At 42.6% G+C, this 26,824-nt stretch overlaps 2 protein-coding genes across 3 annotated transcripts; both read left to right on the top strand.

The window, feature by feature from the left end:
- The first annotated feature begins 5,759 nt into the window (after positions 1-5,759).
- On the top strand, positions 5,760-21,606 carry pcsk1 (proprotein convertase subtilisin/kexin type 1). The gene is made up of 14 exons (XM_084349960.1): positions 5,760-6,280; positions 8,127-8,231; positions 8,321-8,443; positions 12,299-12,445; positions 13,465-13,541; positions 14,153-14,241; positions 14,982-15,154; positions 15,452-15,664; positions 16,235-16,335; positions 16,442-16,675; positions 17,585-17,742; positions 17,834-17,967; positions 18,151-18,312; positions 19,391-21,606. Exons 1-14 carry the CDS (start codon positions 6,092-6,094, stop codon positions 19,811-19,813), a joined length of 2,328 nt encoding a protein of 775 aa, XP_084206086.1. The 5' UTR covers positions 5,760-6,091; the 3' UTR covers positions 19,814-21,606.
- A 1,092-nt stretch (positions 21,607-22,698) lies between these two features.
- Positions 22,699-26,238, top strand: LOC311254476 (globoside alpha-1,3-N-acetylgalactosaminyltransferase 1-like). 2 transcript variants are annotated; one of them, XM_084348258.1, is made up of 4 exons: positions 22,699-22,823; positions 22,984-23,025; positions 24,650-24,712; positions 24,986-26,238. In XM_084348258.1, exons 2-4 carry the CDS (start codon positions 22,992-22,994, stop codon positions 25,942-25,944), a joined length of 1,056 nt encoding a protein of 351 aa, XP_084204384.1. In that variant the 5' UTR covers positions 22,699-22,823; positions 22,984-22,991; the 3' UTR covers positions 25,945-26,238. The 2 variants fall into 2 exon arrangements, with proteins under 2 accessions (XP_084204384.1, XP_084204383.1); XM_084348257.1 differs by having other exon boundaries at positions 22,981-23,025.
- The last annotated feature ends 586 nt before the right edge of the window (positions 26,239-26,824 follow it).

Here is a 26,824-nt window from a genome sequence, read left to right as displayed (position 1 = left end):
ATGGATGAAGTGGTGACTGGGACGTCTGAGCGTCGACAGTGTCCGTCACTCTGATGCCCTTCAGAGACAGAAGAGTCTGACCTTCACACCTCCTGATAACAGTATGAACCCTGTCGCATCCCCTCAGAAAGCAGCAGTCTATCACCTGCAGAGCGATGCCAATCTGTGTGACACCACGGCGACATTTTTACAGCACCGTGTGATAACAGATGACATTTGTGCAGTGTAGTTTGAGCGTTGGTGACACGAGTGAATGAGACGGATTCTTAACCTTTGCTGCTTTTGTTTCCAGTATCACATATATTTTCCACATTTAAACTGTGAGCTATTAAACAGACGAGTATTTAAGATTTGATTTTAGAATTTATGAATTACTTTTAATAACAACTAAGAGTAATGTACAACAGATCTATTACTGTATACATACAGTTTACTGTAAGTTTATTCATAATTCTAACTTGAGAGGCAGAAATCCTTCTCTTTCCGCCACATGTTTTAAATAACATTCTGATTGCTTTTATTGACCCTCTTCAACCTTCAGTTTACCCTAAAATTTACCTGGAAAATCTGGAAATGTCTCTAAACATGAAAAACATTTGAGAATCTCAAACATGTCTTCTCTGTCTGCTTGATCCACTACTTCCTTTAAATTAGAGGATGCTTACATTACAAGAAAAATTGCATGTTGCGATGGCTGTACAACTGAATTTTGTACAATATTCCTTTGCAAAGTTTTGTTTATTGAAATTTTCAGGGCACACATGGATCAGTAATTCAATTTCTAGGTTTGCATGTCCATTTCAGGGTAGGTAGGTAAATATATATTGTATATGCAAATACGTGTTTACATGGAGAGATAGAGAGGTAGTGATAATAAAACATTTGGTTAAAAGACTTAATTGATAATAATAAAACAATTGTATTGAGAAAATATGTTGAGTCATGTGATGCTAAAAATTCTTCTTCTTTTGATAAATAAAAAAAGATATATAATTACATATCATTAATAAATAATACAATAAACTAATAGAATTTGCAAAAGAAAATTAACGATACAAGACAATAGAGAAAAGTAACAAAACCTTTTTTAAGGAATCATCTTTTTTTATGCCTTTACCTGAGAACACTTGATAAAACAACAACAAAACAAAGAAAAACTCACCTGGTCTGTTCACCTGTCGGACAATGTGTGAATACAGATGTATGTAAATACTACACTTATACATGAGAAAACACGTGAAACAATGTAAAAGACACATTTCAGAGTACCAGCATGTTTGAAGATGAGTCGTAGGAGATATTGAGATTCTGTTATTACAGTTTATTATATATCACATTACAATATCGACTGTCATGAAGAAGAAAAAAAACCTCATGTTTAATTCAATCTGGCTGAAATTACCTCTCATTGTAATTCTTTCCACTTTAATGAAATGAGGAATATGTTTGATCTGTAGAGAATGAAATGGTGGGCGAGGGGATTTCCACTTCAATAGACTCAGGTGTCCAGCGATGAGCGTACGGCCTCGAGGTCTGCCTCGTGCTGTTATTCTGACAGTGATACAGTGAGGGGAGAGACTTCATCAAGAGGCGTCGGGGCAGACAGCTCAGATTTTGTTGCAACACTTACTGAGTTTATTAAGCCCAAAATGTTTCTTATCGTCATTATCATTATATCATTATTATGTAGATTTTGACGAGAACATAATGCACATTTCATCTGGTTTGATCAGTGTTCGCCTGCACAGCACGCTCTGCAAAAAAAATCACAGTCTTAGCAGCAAACCATCAGTGTGATGTCACGTTTCATGGTAACGCTTGTTGTTCTTGACCAACACTGCGACTTGTGGGTGAAGATTTGTCACTCAGTTGCTCTCTGATGGCCACGGTGATGATGAAGGTGACAAGAGGAGGGGGTTGGTATGGCAACCATGTGTCCTCGGTTTAGTGTCACATGCAGCAGGTTTCGCAGGGCTGGTGGGTGATATGGGAGTATATCAGTCCTCCTCACTGGTACAATGTATCTCTCTGCCTTACACACTTCAGTTAAATTGACTTTGACTCTAATCTTATCATCACATTATTATAATATTTTATCTTTTCTATTCTATTTCTTTCCTTGGGATTAGAAAATGCACTCTCTTGGTATAATATACACACAAGACCGGACAGCAACTTATCAGTAAATGACTGTGAAAATTGCCAGCAAGCTACAAAAACTGTAGCTGCCACTGAACCGTAAACACAGGGAAGTGCAGCTGAAGTCTTCACATCTATTTGTCACACCTAATTGATTTCGGCTGAATTAGTGTCTGTTGAGGTGTCAGCAGCTTCATCTGCGTCATCCTCCTGCTAAGGGCCAGGACTTTCCTTCACCGTCTGTCTCTGGAGCTGGAAAAATAATTAGCTGACGAAACACGCACAGAACTCTGACCTCATTTGACGAAGCTGACGTGTGTGTGTTGGTTTTGTGCCTATGTGTGTGTGTGTGTGTGTGGTCTCTGGGTGAACTAAGGAAGGCCGGATGACTGATCCCAGGACACTGTGGTGAAATACACACCCACACAGTTCAGAGATTAGGACAGAGAACACGGAGAATCAATGAAAATAAAGTCAAGGACTCGCTGCTCTCTAATGAAACCAGAGATTGTCCACCTTGCTCATATTTCTGTGGCTCTTCGCTGTGTGTTTTCTGCGCGCCTCGGTGAGCACCTCAGTCAGAGCAAACAGTTGTTGCTAGGTAAACGTGGATTATACTGCAGATCTGGTGCAGACCTGTTTGCACACGGCCAGATGAGCGACCGTATCAGTCGTTATCAGCTCTGACAAGTTTAACACACAATGACGAACAAGCTCGCTCTATTTTCGCGCAAACATCCTACACGTGTATTAAACTGGAGAGTCCTTTTGTATAATAGTGCTTTTATTGTTGTCTCTTTGTGCCTAATTTATACAGACTGTCTGACATGAACCGCACCGACACGAGCTCCATTGTTTCCGAGGGGAGAAAATAACATCCACCCTTACAACACCTTTATCTCTGGATCCTCGTACACTCAATGACACACTGTTTCCATCAGTAAACAGCTCAAACAGCACCTGACGCTGACAGCACTGACACATTTAACAATGAAAAAACAGTGTACATTCAGCTCATTTAAATCTATTTCAGTCCCATTTGAGTCCAGCATGTGTTCAGCCATCATGAGAAAGGAATGTATAATTTAATCTAGCTGTGTTTTTATTTAACCAGTTGTCGTATTGATTCTGGAAAGAAGACACCAAAAAATCACAATCAAACTCATTATGCTGCATGAGCCCCTCTCTGAAAACGCAATGTGTTACATTATCCATACAGTGTAGACATTTGTAGGACTGCAGCTTACATTGTATAATAAAGGAGTGTGTGACATATGGGTATCTTTGTCGAAAATGTGCCATATTTATATGTTGTACGCCATTTTCACCCAATATTGCACAAATATTGCCTTGTTTTGAGTACTTATGTTGAATCCATCTGATATATCTGATAATGGGAATAGCTCACAGTGTAAAACGTATTACATTATATTATGTATTAGTATATAAACGACTAAAGACCGGAACCATGTCAGACCTGAATCAGTGTACAACTATCGTTTGTCTATTTAGAAAAAGCACAGGTGTTGCTGATAACATTAACAATGGCTCTGTTCTGTTGAAGTGTCCCAGTGAGCCGTGTCTGTGTGACAGTGAGCCACAATATCAGGACTCTGGATCTGACTCTGAATCCTGTTACTTACACCTGTGCATCCTCTACTGCGACATGGCCAAATGTCCTCTGTGAAGAGAGTCTCACTTAACTTATCTAGGTTTGTCAAAGGACACACCATGTCCGTGACAGTAACCATCATGAGTATTTGAACCATTTCAATATGCTGTATACTGCCTCAGTAAAAGAGCTGCCATATGCATTATGTTGTAAAGCCCTGAGACTGTATGTCTCAGGGCTGTGGGTTAGGGTCTGAAATGAAAGAGAAATTGAGAGAGAAGGGAATTTTGTTTAATGTTTACACAATCTGATGCATTATCACTATTTAAAGGCGCACTATGTATTTTTGGGGAATACATTTTAAACAGAAGAGAAAGATCTTCATTGACTGATTTTTATGCCTAAACAAACTAAATAAACAAACTGTCTGAACTGAATAAACAAACTGACCTTAAAGGACGACACAGTTTCATAGTTTTACTTTGTTTATATTTGGCGGACCCTGCCACCTTTGTGGCTTCAAACAGAGTTCTGGGACCTTATTTTCCTCTGAGAACAGCTTGTTTATTCACTTATGGAAAAGATAAATATTTGAGTTTGTATTATTACCTCATTAATATTGTAAATATTGAAATTCTGAGTTTCTCCACAACTACATAGTGCCCCTTTAAACTACCCAACTATATGAAGTGGTTCTATTTTGCTCCACCTCCTTGAACAAAAACATAAAAGTACTACTTACATTGTTAATACACTGATATTAACAATCCAATAATGTATTATACTGTGGTGGTACTGGCAGTAAAATGCTTACGGGCCAGCCCAACCTACATAAAAATACAAACAATAAACATGCAAATCTTGGGGAAAGGCCCAATGTCCGCTACTTGGGCAATAAATCAATAAACAAATGCCTCCTACAAGCCCCAGGGAAATGAAAGGTCAACTAAAGGTGTAGAGGGGCTTGGGTTGTAAGGGGTTCCCAAATAAACAGTTTCCTCACTATAAAGATGGTGGTAGCAAAGAAATCAAATTAGGGCGTAAACAGACCAGAGCTTCTGCCTGGGGGAATGAGGCGCTCAGTGATTCAGGGACAGATTCAGACTGAGGGTGAGAGCCACCTGTGTGCCATTCCCCACCTCTTTTAAGCCTTCACAAAAAGAGAGTCCTCACACCCTGATTGGCTGGGAGGGAAATGCCCCAAGCTGCTTCCACTCCTCAATCAGGGGTCAGCCTCCCCACCTGTGCACAGGTGATCTGAGTCCCCTGCAATTAGTTCATGAGGGAAATCAGCCCAAACAAAGAAAAATAGCAAGTCTCAAACCATTGGACTGCTACAATACTGCATGTTGAGTGAATACACGTTTGTAGTTTTACTTCAGGAGACATTTTGAACACATTCTGCATTTGGATTCTGCTTCTTTAGACTCTGCCTTGTTGTAATCGTCTCCTCAGCTGCTGCTCTGACCCTTTTTTCCTTCACATGAGTCTTTTGGTTTCATCTCATCTCCTGATGAGAATCTGCTGCGTGATCGAGGAGCTGTCCGCGGTGCTGAACACCCCCACCCTCCTCCTCCTCCTCCTCCTCTGTCTGTCCTGTCCTGTCTGTCTGTCTGTCTGTCTGTCTCTGTCCTACAGTGACGTGAGCACGGTCTGAGGACACACAGAGGTGTATTATTGACTGAGGCCGCTTTCTGCTATCGATAATCTTCAGCAACACAACAGAAGAAGAGCAGATCAGGCGTCGGACTGTCTCACACGGATGGAGGATACAGCAGGAAGACGCTGCACGACATCCGCCTCATGATGATGATGCTGAGGATGATGATGAGGATAAACATGTACATGCAAGCACTGTTATAGGATCACATATATTGTTGTGGTTCCTCCTCCTCCTCTTCCTCCAGGGACAAGCTGGGATATTTTTAGTCGGATCTCCCTCCTCCTCCTCCTCCTCCCTCCCTCCCTTTCAGACTTTCTCCCCTCGGGACTTGAACTCACATCTTACCGAAGGTAGACGCCAAACTGACGTCAGAGCAGCCGTAATTTGACGTGTGTACACCCCCCATCGCGACCACACACACACACACAGCGCACACACCCTCCCATCACCAGTATTTCCTCTCCTTGGCGGACCAATAACGCGCAGTTTCACGCTCCCTCCACCTCAGCCAGCTGTTTTCTTGAGGAATAAACAGACAGCAGGGACACTTCTTCTTCTTCTCCTTCTCCTTCTTCTTCATCCTCTTCGTCATCGCAGCTTTCTTTTGGCGCTTTAGCTGTCTGTGTGTTGTTGTTATTACTGTTATCATTTTCTCATCTGGTTGAATTTGCTCTGAGATGGAAGTGAGATGTCGTCCAGCGGTGATGTGTTGTGTCCTCGCCGTCCTCTGCTCCGTGGTTCCCCGCTCGCTGGAGTCCTCTTACAGGGACAGGCAGTACCTGAACGAGTGGGCAGTGGAGATCCCGGGCGGGCTGGATGCTGCAGAGGGGATCGCCAGAGAGCTGGACTACCAGCTGGTCCGACAGGTAGGCACCACTTCAGACCTGAGCTCGTTTATTTATTTATTTATTTATTTTGATTTGGCGTGACATGCGAGCAAACGGCGCTCATTTGAACATCAAACAGCAGCCAAAGAGAAAACCATAAAAGCAAAACTGAATGATGAAATGTTAATGAAGCCTGCAACATCAGCCATCAGGATTGTGTTGGAGCAGAAGAAGAGGCAAATAGCTGTATCAATTATTACTGATGAGGCCATTACACTGGAAAACTCGTCGCTTTATTTTTTTATGATAGCCCAAAAGCACACGTTTGTATTTCCAGCACCCTGCTAAATTAAATTAAACGAGGAGGGGGGTGTAATCAGTCCATGACTCACTGTTTACACACTTGTGGTTTTCATTTCCCTGTTTCTGCACATCACCTGCCAGCCTGATGCTGACTGACCACCCTCCTCTACAAACACATTAAGGCTCAGGATGATTTATATAAGGACAGTTCATTAATTTGTGTCCAGCAGCCGCCAATGATTAACTGAGCTCTCAGGGCGTCATGGAGACCGAGACACACTGGATCATCATCATCACTGTGTCATCAGCATCATCGCTTGTACTCAGGCTCCAAGAGAATGAGAGCACAAAAGTTAAGATGTCATCCAAAATGTGAGGTTGTGTCTGTGGAATGGACACGATGTGATTGTGCTCGAGGTGTTTCACATCTTAGCACCAGGCTTTGCTTTCCCTCAAGATTAAGATGAAGTGGGGCCAGGCAATATATCGATATGAAATCGTCATTGAGATATGACTATCATCTCAGATTTTGTATATCGTTATATCGAGATATTAAACACAATTATGTAATTATGAAAACTCTAAGAGACCAGCAGCAATAGAATAAAAAACACAAGATTAGTTTAAATTAGGGTTGCATGATATGGATTTTCCTCAGCCGATGAGTTAACCGATGATTACCTGACTCTCATGGCCGATACTGATAAAATAACCGAAAATAGAAACCAACGTTTTAATGCTTTTTCATGCACACCTGAGTGTGAGAAAGGCTTTTTCCCTCGTGTTGTGTTGTAAAAACACACCAGTGAAGAAAAAGATCACACCAGTGACGGCGTGTGGCTCATGTCTACATTGCGTGGCTCTACACAGTCGCAGCAGTTCAGTTATGAGCGAGACAACAGCGTCTCTGTTGTTCTTCTTCTCTGTGTTTATTGGCTGCTCATAAAACAACTGGAAAGGTGCATGCCACCACCTGCTGTGTGTGGATGCTGCACCTGTTAAGCCAACAAGAGCAATTTGGCTTTGTATTATCAGTGAGATTTATCAGCTATAATTTCTTTATCAGAGTTTCTTTTTCTTCAAGATGTGCAATTTTAGGAGAAAAATGCATAATGAAACAACAAAATTAATTTCATCTCATTTATTAGATAACATTTCTTTGTGAAAGCTGTTTTTTTTTTTGGGAATATTTAAACAATATGCTTTCAAAGAGATAGTGGGGACATGTCCCCAGCGTTCCCCAGTGTAAATGACATCTGTGGACCCTGTGTGGTGTGCTTTGGATGTTTCCAACTGGAATTAATGAAGATAAAACCTGTAAATACTTTATGTCTGCTAGTAATCTGATTTCCAACCGTGTAGTCTACCATCTACTTAATAATAAGCACCGTACGCCGTGTCACAGATAAAACATAAATGTAACATTGCAGCGATGTTTTACCGTCTGAATGACTGAATTCCTGCAGCTTTTTCTGAGAGATAATAATGTTTCTAGACCTGAACGACAGGCACCAGCGACCAGATGGCTGCTGTTATGTCATTTCCTGCAAAAAACATATTCGGCCTGTCTTCCTCTCTGCAGATTGGGGCCCTGCAAGACCATTTCTTGTTCAAACACCGCAATCATCCTAGCAGAATGAAACGAAGCGCCGAGCACATCACCAGGCGGCTGTCGGAGGATGATCGGGTGAGTGGACCCTTTTAGCCATCAGCATGTCTCACTCTGTCTTGTCTCATTTTCAAAGACTAAGGTCTCCACTTCCTGTCTGTGTGCAGGTGCTGTGGGCAGAGCAGCAGTACGAGAAGCGTCGCAACAAGCGGGCGTCCCTCAGGGAGTGCAGGGACTGCCCGGTGGATAAGCTGTTTGATGATCCCATGTGGAACCAGCAGTGGTACCTGGTGAGTCTCTAATAAGGATTGAACGTAACACACAAACACAAACAAAACAGGAAGTTAAGCCTGTCTGCCACAGCTCAACAATGAATCTATTTCGTCCTGGTTTAAAGACGTCTGTACACATTTTATAAACCAGTCGAACACTGTGTACTTTCCAGAGCTCTATAAACCCCAGATTTAGCTTGTTATCCCGTCTACTGGTCATATGTGGCGTACATGTGTCTGGTGGAGCCTTCTGTTTGCCGGCGGCCAGTCTGTTCTCCCCTGAGACTCTCTGAAAGCCCTGGCGGTGCTGGACAGCTCCACACTGCTCACCGCTCTGCTGTCACAGGGACCTCAGGCCTCTAGCAGGAAGCTACTGAGTGTGTGTGCTGTGTATGTGTCTGTTTAAAATGCATGTACATTTGTATGTGGACAGGGCTGTCTCAGAACGTTTGTTAGAGATATTTTTCAGCCAACACATAACAGATATGCAGCTGCCTGTCATGGCTGATACTGATAAGATAACCGATAATTTCATATCTTTGAATATTAAAAAGAAGTTCCTAACCTGTGGTTTACGCACACTTGCACAACTGCATGTCGTCCTCCTCTAATAATTCATCAGACTGATAAATGTTGCGCATTCCCGACGTTTGTGCACATGCATGTGTGCAGAAAATAAAGGAAGCAGCTTACTACTTTTCCATAAACCGCTATCCGAGAAGAGAGAGGGCGAAAACACGAAAACAATGAAACAATAGCATGCTATCAAGCAGTTCTGGCCAAAAGAGCCATTTGCTTAATTGGTAACACAGTCCGTGTGGAGATGAGAGGAGTGGAGAGGCTGTAATCCAGCAGGATGGAGCAGAGTAGGGCACCATGCATTAAGTCCCAATTTACTCTGAATGGGATGTTTTAGCCCTCTGAGGCCAAGTAGCAGCAGAGAACAGTAGACTGTCACAGCTGTGCGTCCCCCTACCAGATCCATTACTGACACTTTCACTCTATCCTGACCGTGGGCTGACCCCGACATCACCATGCTGAATGGCATCTTTACTTTATTTTGATCCATAAGCTTAGAGATAACTCTGGGACTGGCCCACTGACCACAGCACACCCATCCTGTACATATATACCACAGTCGATACAACAGTGGTTGAATGTATTTTGGGAGGAATGATTTTGGATGCTGTTTATTGTTTTCATTGCGCCAGACCAAGCCATAAAATACATTAAACTGCAAGTAAATGGGCTGCAGCTCACTTTTTTTTACTTTTACTGTCCATTAAAGCACACTATGTTTTTGTTTAAGTGTTACTCTCCCAGATTATATTAAAGATTTACTGATGTGCCTGGGCGTTCTGTTCAATCGAATGCAGCTCCAAAATCCCGACTTGTAAGATGAAGACTATGGAGCTCTCTCCCTATTGAAATCAGGCAGGCTACATCATCACATCAAATAAAATTTTCTCTTAAATCTTTTACAGCAAAGCATTTACGAAGTCTTAACAAGTTTTGGGTTTTATCATTTTACTCTATTCCTTGTTTAGAAAAGAGCTTTATAAATAAAGTTATTACTATTATCATTATTATTATTATTATTATTATGTAACTTTCTGCTGAAAGAGAGTTGATTGTTGAGTCTCTTTCCATCCATCATCTGTAACCACTTATCCTTAGCAAACATTGAACGAGTGGCGGGGCACGCCACTTTCATGCCCAGGTCATCAAACAATAAATTGGGTCTTTGCCATGGGACCCGAGCCATTAACCCAACGTGTTGGTACTTGACGATCTGGGAATGAGACTCGACAATCAACTATCTTTCTCCAGAATTACTTTAAAAGTTACATAGTGTTGCTTTAATCTGCTGGTTGTTATTTTGACGAATTGGCCATATGATGAATTGAAAATATCCCTTTTTTTTTTTAATGCCAAACACAGTTATCAATGTTGATTCTGACTAAGTATGATATAATATGCTACCGTATTCAACAACATAGTTCTATCAACATGTAGCAGTGACCACTGATCTAATTTAATTAGCAAATCAAGCCGTTAAAAACAAATAAATCAAAGCAAACTCACATATATAACTAACTAAAAATAGAGTTAAAAGATGATTCACAACATCAGAGAAACAGACCACAACATGTTCACCACAATCTGTTTAGCTGCAGGAAACAGACATGATGTCTAATATTATATAAGTATAACCCCGGCCTGATCAATTATTAAAACAATCACACTCAGTGTGGTGAATCATCTTTTCCTTGGTCACCATCAAAGCTCTTGTTCCTGGCTGGACAGGAAAATGACGACGTGTCTGTGAGTGCGTGTTGCATCAGCGTTTGTGCGTGTGTGCCTTCGGGATGTAGAGGCAGATTCAGCTTCCACTTCTCTGCACCTGCACTAACCGCCAGCATGAGTCACACGCTTGCGGGGAATAAGAAAACAAATTGAGATGAATCATTTTTGCCGATGAGGGATGATGACACTAATGGAATTGGCCTTAAAGTGCCGCTTAGTGTATTTCCCCATCAGCCCGGGTCTCTGTCACTCCACGAGCCACATATAGTTCATCCATCGCTGTGATTCATCCACCTCGTCCTCGACAAATCTATGTAGAAATAACGTAAAACGCATACAGCCGCTGTGCTGTGATGATGAAAACAAAACATGATGATGAGGCAAGGAGGTGGATGAGAGAAGTGACGTCGGCAGCCTTGATTACGCCCGACATTGGAGTGAGGGTGGAGCTGTGTGACGGGGGCAGAGGCCGACGGAGTGGGAGAGCTCGGGCCCGAGAACATGATGAGTGTCTTTATCTATCAGGAGTGGGTGACTGCCTGATAATTAAATCAACGAGTGACTCATACTCGTAGCTCGGATTCCTCCTGCCTGCACGTCTCTGTGTGTGTGAGAGAGAGCGTGTGTACAAGTGTCATTGTGTGTTAATCGATGGGTCTCTCGTGTGTGTGTGTGTGTGTGTGTGTGTGTGTGTGTGTGTGTGTGTGTGTGTGTGTGTGTCCAGTTGCTTGTTTTATATGCAATCGGCGCAGGGAGACTGAGAGCCCCCTCAGCTGCCACCAGCACCAACAAGTGAGTCATTTGGTGTCACACCAAAACAAGCAAACTGTAGATATGAGCCGGTCGGGGGTGAAAAATCCTCTCCAGCAAATTGCTGTTGAAACACATTGTGTGAGAGTACAACATCTGCTGCGTATTTACATTGAGATTTGTGTCCGCTGGATAGTGAGGCTGTCCAAAGAGGAACGGGAGATGCCAGTGAGAGGAAGGGGGGAAGGGGGGGAAGAAAAGGCGATACATCACAGGGATGAGTCACGTCTTGGGGTGGCGTTCTGCAGTGTCTGTGCATAATGCGCAAAGAGCGAAAGAGCAAAGTGAGTTCTTTTTTTAGTCTTAGCCGTCTCCCAGCTCTGAATCACACTCTCAGCCCTGCTCACTTTCCCCCTTCTCCCCTGCTGATTTCCCCCCCACCCCACCTCGCTCACTACATGTGATATTATACGGCCTCCGAGACGGATTTCTAAATAATCCAACAGGGGGATTTGATGTGAGTCGAGGCAGAAGAAACTGTGGCTTGAAGCGCAGCACACTTCCAGGCATCTTGAGGGTTATATTAATCAGTAGAGCCTGTATCTTTATGACCCTCTGGAGGCAATCTGCCAGAAAACAAGTGGCCATAAGAGTGGACAAAAGAAAAGCCAACAATCCCAGTAATGAATTTTCTGCAAAGGTCAGTGCAGCTGAGCTGTACTTTGGCTGACCTTTTTCACACATATGATTAGATGAAGTGCTCTGAGATCATCCACACACAGTTTGAATCACATATGTGTACATTTTGTCTTCCAGCAAGACACGCGGACGTCCTCCTCGCTGCCGAAGCTGGACCTGCACGTGATCCCCGTGTGGCAGAAAGGCATCACGGGGAAGGGAGTGGTCATCACCGTCCTGGATGACGGGCTGGAGTGGAACCACACGGACATCTACTCCAACTACGTAAGACACCGTTTCCATGGAGACAGCCTCCGTCGTCTGGGTCTGCCGTTGCCCTAGCAACGCTGCTGGTGACACCTTACAAGGCGATTCATAAAGACAGTAATAAGTCTTCTATATGATAGTGTCTGCCTCCAATCAGCTTTGGTGGCTTTTAATTCCAGGATGCACATTTTGAGTAAATAACTTGAATGTGAAAGTATTTCAAATTCCTCTGAGAACGTTTTCGACAGTCTGAAGGGGCATGCGGGTGATTGCAAGCTGATGAAAGCGAGCATGACTGAATGGGAGCTCAAGGAGGTTTCATTTTGGCGTAGGTCCTGCTGTTGAGAAGGACTCTAAAAGCCTTGAAAAGCCCCATCTGCGGTTTGGTTTCAAACAGTGCCGTCACTCTCAGAGAGCCAGCCGCCACCGCTGCCTCGCCCGTGCAAGAGACTGAAAGGGAAGGAGAGGGGATGGGGGAAATAATGTATGACAACAGGGCTGATGGAAACAACTCCCACTGTAATTAAGTTAGCTCTGATTAATCAAAGAGGTTCAATCAAGCGAGACGCTCATCCTTAACAATCAGGGCATATGAGCGGCGTGGATTTGCATAACTTAACAGCAGTAATTCTAAAACGACAGTCGCAGGCAGCTGATTTAAGTCGGATATTAAAGCTGTTACCGTGAACCGGTAACTGAAGGAAGCTTTGGGATGACTAATGATATCTGATTTCCTGTTTAATAAGAACATAATTTGTACGCTTTATTAGATGCAGGGGAATGATGGGAGAGACAAAAAATCTGTGATACCAAACACAGTGAAGCATTTAAACCCTGCAGTTAGCTGAAATACGACATGACATCAATACGTGTCGTTTCACCATCACTCCCTCCTCCTGTCACCCATCATACGTGTCTCCATGACAGCAGATTGGCCCTGACAAATCTGTGTTTGAAGCCTCCGTCACTGATGCACACTGACGTCATTACAGCAAAGAGGTGCTTGATAGTGTTCTGTCTGTTGTTTTTTTTCAAAGGACGCAGCAGCCAGCTACGATTTCAATGACAACGACCCGGACCCTTTCCCCAGATACGACTCCACTAATGAGAACAAGTGAGTTATCTGCTGAGAGGCAACATTCTCCCATTACCTGACCTTCCCTTTTTATGAAACCATTCTGTGGCTCGAGCTGAGTTATTATAGGATGCATCCTGATATAGCCCTTGTAATAAATCAGTATAATGTAGGTACAAATAGGCCGAACATCTTAAGAGCAGATTCTGCCAAAGGATTGGAAAACAGTGCTGTCAGCCGATTCAGTTTCCTGCCTCTCTACTCCAAATGTTTCTCAGACCATACCTGAAGTCAATGACTCACCCTCTGCTTGCCGTCACACACACACACACACACACACACACACACACGCACTCCTCTCCGCCAATAGCCTATTGTCCATTGTAATTGCAGAGCCACAGAACCAGAGAACCTCCACCACCCTTTTATCACGATCATTATTACCTGCTCTGAACATGACATTTTATAAGAGATGTTATGCAGTCAAACAATGTAGAGGCCTCTTGTTATGGGTTTTATATTCTATGAAATAACAAGGGCAAGGAAAATAGTTCTCACTTGATGATTCATGGAAGTAATACAGAAATAATGATAAAAACACACGCAAATGTTTCAATTAAGTGTATATTAAATATGTAATCTGTTCATAGACATGGGACCAGGTGTGCTGGGGAGATCGCCATGCAGGCGGACAACAATAAATGTGGCGTTGGAGTGGCATACAACTCCAAGGTTGGAGGTAAGAGCTTTTTTTGCTGAATATTTGTGTATTTGAGCATCACACGACATTTAGATCTCTATCTGTGTGCACATTGTGCGCTGTAAAATAAAGACTTGTGATTGAGAGTTAAATTGTTCTGTTGCTGTCGCTGTTGTGAGGGATTTAAATGATTTTTAAGCGTGTGTGTAAAAAAAATGTAAAGATAATTGTGTCACTTTTAAACAGGACACAACGAGCTTTAATCAATTGCTTCCTATCCAATCACTGCCTTTAGACAATGTGGCTACACATCTTTTATTTATTTCATTTATAGCCAGTAGAGAAGCAAAAAATTTTGATTGAGACCTCTTTTTTTTTTTTTTGATACCAGATGGTTGTGTAACGTCACTCGCCAAAATTGCTGAGCTTCAATCCACATAAACATTGGTTTGCAATATCTGAAGAGCCACAGTGGCCAGCTGGTTCTTAGTGCCCCATAAGCACCTGCCATCTTAAAAATACAAATGTCACAAATCTTGCGGCCCGAAAACAAAACCATTATCATCATAACCTTCCAATGAGGGGCTTGTTATTTTTTCTATTTATTCACTGTAATGCATTAGTAAATTGCAATATTTGTGTCAGCTCTATTTCCTCCCTAACATGTGGCCTTAACTCTTAACTCGATGATACGTCCGTGAGTTTCAACAAGTACAGGATGAATAACCAAAAAAGCATCTGGGCACTGTTCTATAACATTTCTATCTCTCTCTGCGCAGGGATTCGTATGCTGGATGGGATTGTGACTGACGCCATCGAGGCCAGCTCTATCGGGTTCAATCCACACCATGTGGACATCTACAGTGCCAGCTGGGGACCCAACGATGATGGCAAGACAGTCGAGGGCCCTGGCCGCCTGGCCCAGAAGGCTTTTGAATACGGCATCCAGAAGGTAAACAATGAGACAGACAGTCACATTCAGCTGGTGTGATCGCAGACTGAGGTTTCTAATGGGAGCTGTTATCTGCAGCAGTGATGGGAATCAGATAAAAAATAATCAATTGTAATCAGGACATTGTAATCACTGCTGGGAATAAAGCTTCTAATGACAAAATGCCATTAGTAAATGTTGGCAAAGATTTACTGCGTCTAGAATGATCACGGTATAATGGCAGCAGTAGTATGTTTGCAATATCATGACGTGACGCATCGTCTTCAGCTCTCCCTCCATCCATCTTGTCCTCTGCAGGGCCGTGGAGGGAAAGGCTCAATCTTTGTTTGGGCATCAGGTAATGGTGGCCGCCAGGGCGATAACTGTGACTGTGACGGTTACACAGACAGCATCTACACTATCTCAATCAGCAGTGCCTCCCAGCAGGGCCTGTCCCCGTGGTACGCTGAGAAGTGCTCCTCCACTCTGGCTACAGCTTACAGCAGTGGGGACTACACCGACCAGAGGATTGTAAGTCACTACCCCTCCATTACCATGTTATCTTTTCTCATCTTATCTTATCTTATTTTAAATTTTATGTTATGTTACGTCACATTACCTTGTTTTATTATGTTAAGTTATGTTATTTAACATTTCTGTTATGCTGTTACATTACGTTACATTACCTACATTACATTATGTTATGTTATTTTACATTTTGTTACGTTACGTTACCTCATGTTATGTTGCGTTACATTATGTTACGCTATGTTTCTCATGTGTTGTTATAGTATGTTATGTTATGTCGTGTTGTGTTGTGTTATGTTATATTATGTTTTGTTATGTTACCTCATGTTATGTTACATTATGTTACGCTATGTTTCTCATGTGTTGTTATAGTATGTTATGTTATGTCGTGTTGTGTTGTGTTATGTTATATTATGTTTTGCTATGTTACCTCATGTTATGTTACATTATGTCTTGTCAACTTGAGTCATGTTTTGTCATAATTTGTTATGTCATGCCATGTTTTGATAACATTAAGGTTCATCTCCATATATGAATTTCTCTTTATGTTGCATTTTGCCTGCTTGCTTTCAGACTAGTGCTGACCTGCACAACGAGTGCACTCAGACTCACACTGGAACGTCGGCCTCTGCCCCCCTGGCTGCTGGAATATTTGCCCTGGCACTGGAACAGAAGTATGTAATACACTTGTTTTTATAGGCGGTGATATTATTACTGCAATTTACAATATATTGACATTTCTGTATAAATACTCACCGGTCCTCCCTCTTCCCTCATCAGTCCTGATCTTACCTGGAGAGACCTGCAGCATATTGTGGTCTGGACTTCAGAGTTCGATCCTTTGGCCAATAACCCGGGCTGGAAGAGGAACGGAGCAGGGTTGATGGTCAACAGCCGCTTCGGGTTTGGCCTTCTCAACGCTAAAGCCCTGGTGGACCTCGCTGACCCGGCCATCTGGAAGCATGTGCCTGAAAAGACGCAGTGTATCGTCAGGGATGACTCTTTCCAGCCCAGGTAAGAGAACGTCCTCCAGCTGCTCTCGTCTACCTTTTGATTTGTGTTGAGAATTTTATCTCTGTAGCCCAGGTCACTGTGTTGTCAATGATAGACCTAGCTACGTGTGTGCAGTTTGTGAATTATTCCAAATTAATTTGAAACAAGTTAACAGCCAAGTGCATTTGAATCAACTCTGACCACCTGGTGATAAATGCTAATTGTTACACAATAGGATTAAATCTCTAAATCCAAAAGCTGTCAAGCATGGACAGGAAGTCAAAGCAAAGCCTCCCCCCCTTCTGTTTTCTCTCCAGATGTTTTGTTTGCATTTTTTTTTTTTTTTACAGATTAACAAACCAGGAAGATCAGGGGCTAGAGCTTAGCTGCTATACTTTTTCCTAGAAACAACTTCTCTCTTCACATCGTGTTCCTCCGGCAGACAGTAGCATAGGTCAGCTGGATTCTGAGTTCCTTTAAGTGTCCAGTCTGCAATTTGCTTTGGATTAAGAGACTCAATAGCACCAACATCCAGTTTCCCCATTACCTTGCAACGTCCCTGTCTAATCCCGAGGATTTGGCTCTACATTTCCCTCAATGCTTAGTGGTCTACAACCCCCTCCAGCTTTACGCCAGCTTGAACACGGAAATCCTTTCATTCATGTCTGGGAGAGATGGGGATTAACTGTTTTTTGCAAATGAATGACCAAAGGCATCCAAATCTGTCCGTGCATCTTGCGCTGAATATTTGCTAGATATGGGATTGTCATGGAACAATCACGCAATAAAACGTAATGCAGGTGCAGCAGTAATGTGTGTTTTTCCACCCCGCTGCTGTTTCCCAGATCTACGTACGGTAATGAGAACATGTCAGGGAACTACAGGAAGAGCTGTTTGTCTCATTCCCTGCTATTTTAATGCACTCCACAGGGAGCTGAAAGCAGCAGGGGAGATCACTATAGAGATTCCAACCAAAGCCTGTGCGGGGCAGGAGAACGCAGTCCGCTCATTGGAGCATGTACAGGTGGAGGCCAGCATCGAATACACCAGGAGAGGGGACCTGCACATAACCCTCACCTCCCCATCAGGTTAGAGACGTGCACGTACACACACAAACACACACATCTGAGTAAAATAAACATGTTCTCGACTGATCTATCCCTTTGTATATTCCCTCAGGTACCAGCACTGTGCTGCTGGCTGAGCGAGAGAGGGACACGTCCGCTAATGGCTTCAGAAACTGGGACTTCATGTCTGTCCATACATGGGGAGAAGATCCAGCTGGAACGTGGTTGCTAAAGATTACAGATACTGTGAGTTCCACAGATATTTGATGATAGAGCAACCATTTGATTTATTTTTCACATTTAAACATGCAGTAAAAGAAAGAATCCCACTGTTACACACGAAAAGCATTCAGGAACCCATAGAGCAGCTAACTGCTGAGCCTCTGTCGGTTCTTCCTGAGATCTAAGCAACATTTTTCCACCTCACAGTCGGGCCGTATGGAGAACGAGGGTCGCATTCTGAACTGGAAGCTGATTCTTCATGGAACGTCAGAGAAGCCAGAGCACATGAAGAAACCTAGAGTGTACATTCCCTACAACGCCGTGCAGAACGACCGCCGCGGTGTGGAACACATGGACGACATGATGGAGGTGAGTGGCAACAGAATTTAGAGCTAAAGCTTAATGACAACATAGAGAACTGTTAAGGGGAGAATTGGACCCATAACTTTGAGGGCTGAATGTAGAGACACTAAATGTACACTGGATAACAACAGTGAAGCAAAGTGATATTACAACAAGACTACAGTCATGCTCTATGAGGCTGTGCTAAAATAAAGGGAGCAGAGCTTTGAGCTAAATGCTAATGTCTGGCATCCTAACATGCCCACAATGACAATGCACTCATGGTGGTTTTAAGCAGATACAATCGTGAATCACCATCCCAATTTAGCACATGAGCATGCTAACATTGGTCATTTGGCATGAAACAGCGGAGGCTAAAGGAAATACTACAAGTTCTGCAGCTATTTAGATTGTAATTTATCCGGATATGAATGTCTGTCCAGTAACAGTTGTTACGATATCTCAGTCTGGAACAAAGTTGTCAACCAGCCATCCTAAAAAATGTGACAATTTAAGCACAATAGTACAAGAACATTGAAAACCTTGTTTTTGCAAAGCCCCAGTGGTTTAATTTCTCACCTTGCTGCAGTGATGTCGCAGTGTGCTCCATGGTGCATCAGCTCTCTGTCACATCACTGCTGGGTGTGGTTACAGTTGCATGAAAGCGACCTTTGACCCCCCCCCCCCACTCCCCACCATCCCCACACACACACACAACCAGCAGATGCCACAATAGTGACATACATGGCTCCCCATATCATGTATGATCATAATCACAGAAAACTCAAATAAAATCTACAGACATAATAATACATAAGGGTGTTTATATAGTCCAATGAATATCTTGATATTAACCTGCTTTGATATGATCTGTAATTTAAGATTGGCACGTATTAGTTATCCAATGTCCCTGCCTCAAATGCAATGTATGGAAGACTGCATTGATTTTTTAACAGACATTATAGAACTGTAAAGCCACATTCTGTATCATTTCCCCAATATAAACAGAAAAGGACACCGTTACTTTGTGTATCTTTATGTGCACACTCTGTGAGTCAGTTTATGTCACAAACCAGTAACATGTTTCCTGTCATCGTGTCTCCAGGAGCCCACACAGGCTTTACCACATCCAAAGACTGAGACTGCACAAACCTCCCTTCCCTCCAACCCAGAAAAGGAGCCCAAAAAGCCCTCAAGTTCACCCTACTCCCCCTCCTTGGCCCTGCTGCGTCTCCTTCAGACGGCTTTCAACAGGCAGATCCCTGCCATGCAGCAGCCCCGGTCCGAAGCCAGGCCCTCCTCCGCCTGGAGGAAGCAGCAGCCGGGCCGGAGCCTCTCTCCACCTGCAACAAGACTCCCCCCTCAGACGTTGTACCAGGCTCTGGACATGATCAACAAGTACCGGGGCCCACATGACAGTGTCTACAGTGACTACACTGATGGCTTCTACAGCACCAAGCCGTACAGGCACCGAGACGACCGACTGCTGCAGGCCCTGTTTGACATGATAGATGATGACCGCAAGTGAAGGCCTCGAGGAGAGGAGAGGAGGGGAGGGGAGGGAAGAAGAGAAGAAAGAAATCAGATAAAAAGGAAGCATGGTTATGTGTTGGTTGGGGAGCAGAGGAACAAGGCGAAGAGAGGAGAGAAAGCAGAGGGATGGGATCGGGCATTAGAGGAGTGGAGGAGACGAGATGAAACACAGGACAGAGGAATTCTTCCACTCAGTTCTGTTTTTTTGTTTTCCCAAAAATGCTGCAAATCTGATCTTTACCTTCATTTGCCAATCACCATTCATTAATTACTCCTTTTAAATCAGTCACGCAAGACCGTCCAGACCACACAGGAACATGGACTTGTTTAGAGCCTCTCTGCTACAAACTTTATCTCCATGTTGTGAAAGTGAAAGCATTTAAATCACTGGAAAGGAGAGCAAGGCCTTGTCTCTCTTCTCTTCACTGCCTGCTCAAGCATGCCACCTTTAGAATATAAGTTTTGTATTAGTATCTATATATTATCTATATATTATACAAAGACAATGATTGTAATATGGTTTTGACAACACTTGACAGCTGAAATCTTCACTCTCAAAGATCCCGTTTCTATTTGTGTTTTGTCATTTTTCATTTGCCCGACATAGTTTTTTTTTTTTTATCTATGTTTGATTATTATGGGACACCTGCTCACTTGATTCACCTTAGGAGGACAAATTTATCCTAAAAAAACAACATAATGTTATAATAAGAGTCAGCATACATTCAAATTGAAAAAAAAAAAAAAGGTTAAATTGGTCATCAATTTGAAATGTTTTAACTTTGTTGACAAAGATTTATTCTCAGGGTGTCAGCAAAGCTCAAGAGAGTCACAGACTCGTGCTCTGGATTCTGTGAAGTATTAAGAGAAATATACAAAGAGTGAAATGAGACAATAAAGTTGTATCGGTACACTATAAAAAAGAGATTTTAAAAAACATAACCAACCTCTACTCTGGTGATAATGAATGACAGATGGAGCACTGGGTTCGGTAGCGACACATTCATAGGAGAAAAAAAAAATCTACTTCTTGTGCAATTTGTACGTACAATGCTGCATTAAATGAAATATTTTTCTAAGGATCCTCATAGTTTATGGAGATAATATATACAGTATCAAACCCTTGAACAGTTTATTTTCTTGTGCCGTCAGTGTAGTTATCATAACCACAAATGAACACTGCCAAAATCAGTGAATGTGCAAATGGCTAACATGTTGTTTGTTCATCTTCTGCAATATGCCAACTAGAAACAGTTCCTTGAATCCTGGACAGATAACTGCAGTAATATGACTTCTCTGGTATTATTTATTTGGTATTAATGGACCTATCACGCTTCAGAAGCTGAACAGAAACTCTGTAGAATAGGGGCTCTGCACCGCTCCCTTCAAGCACATTCATCTTGAACGCCTTAATATATTCTGTAATAAATGTGCATACTCATCTCGACATGGTGTAGATCAATTTACAGATGCTAGTTAAGTGTTTATGACATGAGTAGTTATGAATCCTGTATGCAGAGTCTCTATCCTCCAGCTTGGAACTGCCTGCCCCGCTTCTCTGCCAACAAGGTGACAGGAGAAAGAAGATGTTCGGGACAACGCTTCACACGCACCCTGTAATTTATCCATTCTTTAGTGGAGCCCGTGCTGTTTTCTTCATGTTTTTTTGGTTTTCTACTGATTCTTCAGTCCAACGTTGTTTACACAAACCAATATTATGTTGCAATTTCTGTATGGATGTATAAAAAAAAAAATAATGAGATTTATCGTAATAAACTGCAAAGTGACCTCTTGAGTCTGTTTGAGTCTCTGCTGGCATCAGTTTTTTTGTACGATATTTAAAATCTTTTGAAAATCAAATCATTACAACGTGCATAAAAAGGGTATTTTGTCACTAAGCATAAGCAGTGGGCGCAGAAAAATTCAACTTCTATCTGTCCCGAAGCTTTAAAGGGACTTTTCATCCCCAAAATAAAAATACATATTGCTCTCTTACCTCTGATGCTGTTTATCAGTCTAGATTGTTTTAGTGTGAGTTGCAGACTTTTGGAGATATCAGCTGAAGAGATGGCTGCCTTCACTCAAATATAATGTCACTAGATGTCACGTGCCTTGTGGTGCTCAAAGCGCCAAAAAAAGAATACGTCTGAAAAGATAATCCTCAGTTTTATGTAGGAAGCATTTTCTTTCTGAATTCTGAATTATTTATACTCAAGCTTGAGAAAAATGAAGATTTTAGTATTTGGCCGGGTTGCCCTGCCTATAAGAAATGTCACCACAAGGAGTTCAAGAACCAGATGACAGGAATCCCTTTGAGGGCTTTGTATTAATACAAGACACATTATCTTCCCTGCATTGTCTTTAAAGATCCTTTCTGTTACATGGAATCGACATATTTCAGAGCCTCTTTCATATATGTCGTCTCCTGATGTTCACTGTTGACATGCAAGAGCTTCTTCCATTATATTTCCTGTTGACTGCCACCACCTTGTGGACAGAAAGAATTACAACACAACAACCCTGCTGACGTGACCTTATGAAGCCTGGTTTATAACACAGTTATTATCTCTGTCTACTGCCTTCTAACTCTCCTCACTGACTCTCCTCTACACAATATCATCAAACACTTGTGTACACTGATATTTTCTGTAAGGAGAATGAATTTGAGGAAATTGTGAGTGTTTATCAAGGAACTTTCCAGCGGCTACTGCCCATAATCGACCCTGAGCAGGAGGAAGGAATGTGAGTATCCACTTCTCTCTTCAACTGCATGTATCATTTCACCATCTTATTCTTTTCTTGCCTGCGTCGTCTCCTCACTCCTCAGCTCCTCCCATTCGCCCAGATTCCCCAGGCATCTGGTTGCTTTGGTTTTTCTCCAAAAACTAAACGCTGTAAAAGCCTGAGGGGGGACGTGAGGGGGGGAGGCGAGAAAGAAGATATGTGAAGAAAAGGGAGTGGAAATGTTATAAAAGCAAGGAGAAGAGAGCGAAAGCAGGGACGAGGTAAGAAAATAATCAACCAGTGGAAACACATTGAGTTAAACAGCACATTTCCAGGAAGAGACAGTGTGAGCAGAGGAGAGCCAGAGTGCGAGAGGCAGAGATTTTTCTGGGGTAAAAATAGTGACCTCAGACAAAGTATTGTGTGTTTATCCACCAGCAGGTCACGGTATGGCGCTGTTCCCATTCTGCAAGACGCCCTCAGGTCAGTGCAACCTCAGCCACTGCTCCACCTCTTCTGCTTGTGTCATGCATGGCTGTTTCACCCTCACTTGTGATTGATTTGTGACTGTTGTACGTGCTCAGTTAAAGCTCAGTTCGATTGAGCCAGAGAAGCTGAACTGCAAACACCAAAGCTTCGTAAAGCCTTTCTTAAAGGTTTCTATTAGCAATCTGATGGTAAAAATATGTCCAGCAAGGCAAAACTAGTCCTTGATTAATTCAAGAACGTTTGTGCATTCGTCCCAGACGTCTTGGCTGGTTAAAGAGCTTGCACACATTAGGGGGAATGTACGTGGACAATCTGAAGATAAACATCTGGATTCACTAACATGTGCCTCTACTTAGGCTCAATCAGGTTCAATGACATGGTTTTACTATGTTGTATGTTCCAGCAGTGAATGCTCGTCCATTTGATATATTATCTCTTGTATATTGTCTTTACACTTAACTTCCTCAAAATAAGAAAAGGATGATATGCACTGTGAATATCTCGTTGTGTCAATATCAGTGGTGGAAAAGTCCTGCATTCAAAATCTTATTTAAATAAAAGTACATGAGATCTAGCAGAACGGCCTTATTCAGAATGATGTTTGCAATTTCACTGGATCATAGTTATTAATGCATTAATATGTAAATATCTCTAATGTTGCAACTGTTCATTTATACAATGCCTGATATGTTAATTCATAAGAATGCATCATAACTTAGTTGATTCATATTTTGTAACAGTAACTAATATTGTCAAATAAATGTAGCAGAGTAAAAAGTACAATATTGGCTTGAATCAGAAGTATAAAGAAGCATGAAATGGAAATACTCAAGTTAAGTACAAGTACCTCGAGGACGAGGCACTCGAGAACGTGCATAAAGTCACGGAAAATCCAACCCCAGTCCTTCACAAAGAAATCCACAGTCCAGCAGTGTTAAACAACTTAAACAAATTGTCCACAGTCTTGTGTAGGCAACTGAGAGAGTTGGGAAAGGTCTTATTTTTCATGTCACGGAACAATCTGCTCACATAAAAGTGATAATTGCATGTTAATTTGCTACAAATTGTTACATAGAGCCCCTTTAAGTACTGTACTTGAGTAGGCTAAATGTACTTTCTTACATTCCTCCACTGGTCAGTAGTTAACCAGAATATTTTTTGACTCTAAAAGTAACATTTGAAATTAACATTTGAATTTTAGTTAACTTCAATATTACAAAAATGTCACCACACATATTTTTGTCTCATGATTCCATTGTACAAACTACTACCTCACATATTTGATTGCACAATACACATAATGTGGCCTTTATAAATCAACTAATTTCAATTTTATGCATATACAGCCCATAGACATTACGTGGGTTATGGTGTGTAGCGGGTTAATATGGCATTTGCTCTAGAGATTACATTACTGATGCAACAACAGGTTGCTACACTTCCAAAGAAAGATATTTCTTTCGCAGCACATTCTTATCATTCCTGTGAGGTTGGCTCTTTTTACCTGTCGGGGCTTCCAAGAAACATTTCAGCAAAATGCGCTGACTGGAAAAGTTGAAGCAGCTTGTACAAGTTTCATTTAAATGCTCGTCCATCTGTGTGTTTGTCCTTTGAACAGGAGCAGTCAGAGTGACCAGAATACAACTGTTCCTGTACTGTTTTCTCCTGTCTCTGATCATATGTAAGTGAACAGAAGAACTGTGTTTCTGCTACTTCTCTTTTGCCGGGACACAAATGCACATATAAATATTAACCTGTGGTGATATATTACAAATATGCAATATCTCCTCTAAGTATAACACACACGGGCGTATGTTTGAAGTTAAAAAGTAGTTTAAATAAGATTAGGTGATCAGTTGGATTGAGCTAGATGATTATTCACAAACGTATGGGTGTCGGTCACAAGAATAACTAGTTTGATGTTGAAAATAAAAACCATGCTTTGTTTCCTCAGACTTCCTCCATGGACGTAAAGCAGCTGTCGGTGTGAAGTCACCTCATCCTATCTTTCATGCCTTGGGAAAGGACAGGGGAAGACTAACGACAGGCAAGACGGTTGTCAAGGCAGCAGTACCACAAACTCCTCTGGAAACACCTTGGGGTGCACCTTTAGTGTGGGGTGACGCCCGTAACTCAGCTGTCCGTAGGGCTAAATTCGCGCAACAGGAAATCCGTACAGGTCTGCTGGCCCTCGTGGTGGGAACTTATGCCAAGTTCGCGAGACGTTTCCTCTCTTCAGCTGAAACCTACTTCCTCCCTGGCCAGACTGTCACCTACTACATCCTCACAGACAATCCCCGTTCTCTGGATCCCCCAATCGAGTTGGGGCCTGATCGACAGCTGAAGGTGGTTCCAGTTGCAGAGATGCCTGGTTGGGAAAGGTTGGCCCATCGACGGATGTCCCTGCTTGCTGATGCCATCAGGAACCCGATCGGCAGCGAGGTTGAGTACATCTTCTGTGCTGACATTGATCAAGAGTTTGTGGCCCCTGTGGGAGAGGAAATCCTTGGACACCTAGTGGCCACGTTGCACCCAGAGCTCTACGGGATGCCACGAAATGCGTTTCCTTACGAAGTCGAAGAAGCCTCATCAGCTTACGTGGAGGAAGACGAAGGGGAGTACTACTACACCTCCGAGTTGTACGGAGGGTTGGTTTCTGAGATGTACAAACTGGCTCGAGCCTGTTCTTTGCTCATTCTGCAGGACCAGGCTAATGGGGTGATGGCCAGGGGCCTCGAAGAGAGCTATCTGAACCGCTACCTGATCAACCACAGGCCGACCTGCGTGCTGTCACCAGAGTACAGCTGGTGGGACTCGGCCCTAGCCGCTGATGTGCCTGTGCAGAGGCTGGTCTCTTTGGGAAGGCAATGTGAGGCGTTAGATAAACAGAAGAGAGAGGAGCACAAATGTTGAATCAATGTAAAAAGAGGGAGGGAAGTATGGATGTAGAGCTCACTTGCACATGAAGAACTACTTTTTTAGTCTTGAATTTCCTTTTGGAGAAGGACTGCTTGATATTTAGCGTATGGTGTTCTGACAGGACAGTAGATGAAGGAACCAGATAGAAAGACAGCACATATTCCAGTCATCGTTATTCAATTCATAACTCCAGATTCCCATTTAATTTTCTGTTCTATTAGCCTATAAATGTCGCTTCCAATCGCACACTGCACAATCTGTTCTCAATTAAAGACCCATATGTTTGAACGGTTTCTCTGCTTGTCTACTATCTCTTCCACAGCAGGCAAAAAGAAATTGACCTGTCTCTTTAAACGAAGCACTGTCCTCTCCATTAATGTCAGCCTCAGAGATACTGCTCCAGTGGCTTTGTGGTCAGCAGCGATAAGAGTCAACAGTGTAAGTGCACACTTTCCCCCGCAGTGGCCAATCATTAACTGGAAGAGCTGCTGTTTCAAGGTCTTTAAATACCAGGTGGAGGGGGGGGGATTGATAGAATGGGATGCTGTTACACGTGTATAGAAACTACCATGTTTAAGTTTTAGCAAAAGCTATAATTGTTTTGAGATCGGTGGAACTGGTTCAGGATGCATTGATGTAAATTTCCATGAAAAACTGTTATTTTCCCCGACTGTGAATTGGAGTAAACTGTAAACTCAAATGACCTGACGCTGGTGGCTGTCTGCGAGTCTGCCACACACACAAACACTCTCCCACGTTCACACTCTGTTTTCTCTTCCGTGTGTTTTAATGGGAGGGTTAAACAGCAGCAGATGGTTTTTTCTCATTGCCAACAGAATCTGTCCTCGGGGCCAGATCGCCACGTGGAGTGAAG

Source organism: Pagrus pagrus (genome assembly GCF_965226575.1).
Source record: "Pagrus pagrus genome assembly, chromosome: 3".
Taxonomy (NCBI): Eukaryota; Metazoa; Chordata; class Actinopteri; order Spariformes; family Sparidae; genus Pagrus; species Pagrus pagrus.
Note: the sequence above shows the minus strand (reverse complement) of the source record. Positions and strands in the feature narration are given on the sequence as shown.

Excerpts from the sequence above, each read along its gene's own strand:
- pcsk1 (XM_084349960.1), top strand. The coding sequence starts at position 6,092 with ATGGAAGTGAGATGTCGTCCAGCGGTGATGTGTTGTGTCCTCGCCGTC. Across the intron at positions 12,446-13,464 it reads CGGACATCTACTCCAACTAC|GACGCAGCAGCCAGCTACGA; the intron begins GTAAGACACCGT and ends TTTTTTTCAAAG. Across the intron at positions 15,665-16,234 it reads ACTACACCGACCAGAGGATT|ACTAGTGCTGACCTGCACAA; the intron begins GTAAGTCACTAC and ends GCTTGCTTTCAG.
- LOC311254476 (XM_084348258.1), top strand. The coding sequence starts at position 22,992 with ATGGCGCTGTTCCCATTCTGCAAGACGCCCTCAG. Across the intron at positions 23,026-24,649 it reads ATTCTGCAAGACGCCCTCAG|GAGCAGTCAGAGTGACCAGA; the intron begins GTCAGTGCAACC and ends TCCTTTGAACAG. Across the intron at positions 24,713-24,985 it reads TCTCCTGTCTCTGATCATAT|ACTTCCTCCATGGACGTAAA; the intron begins GTAAGTGAACAG and ends TTGTTTCCTCAG.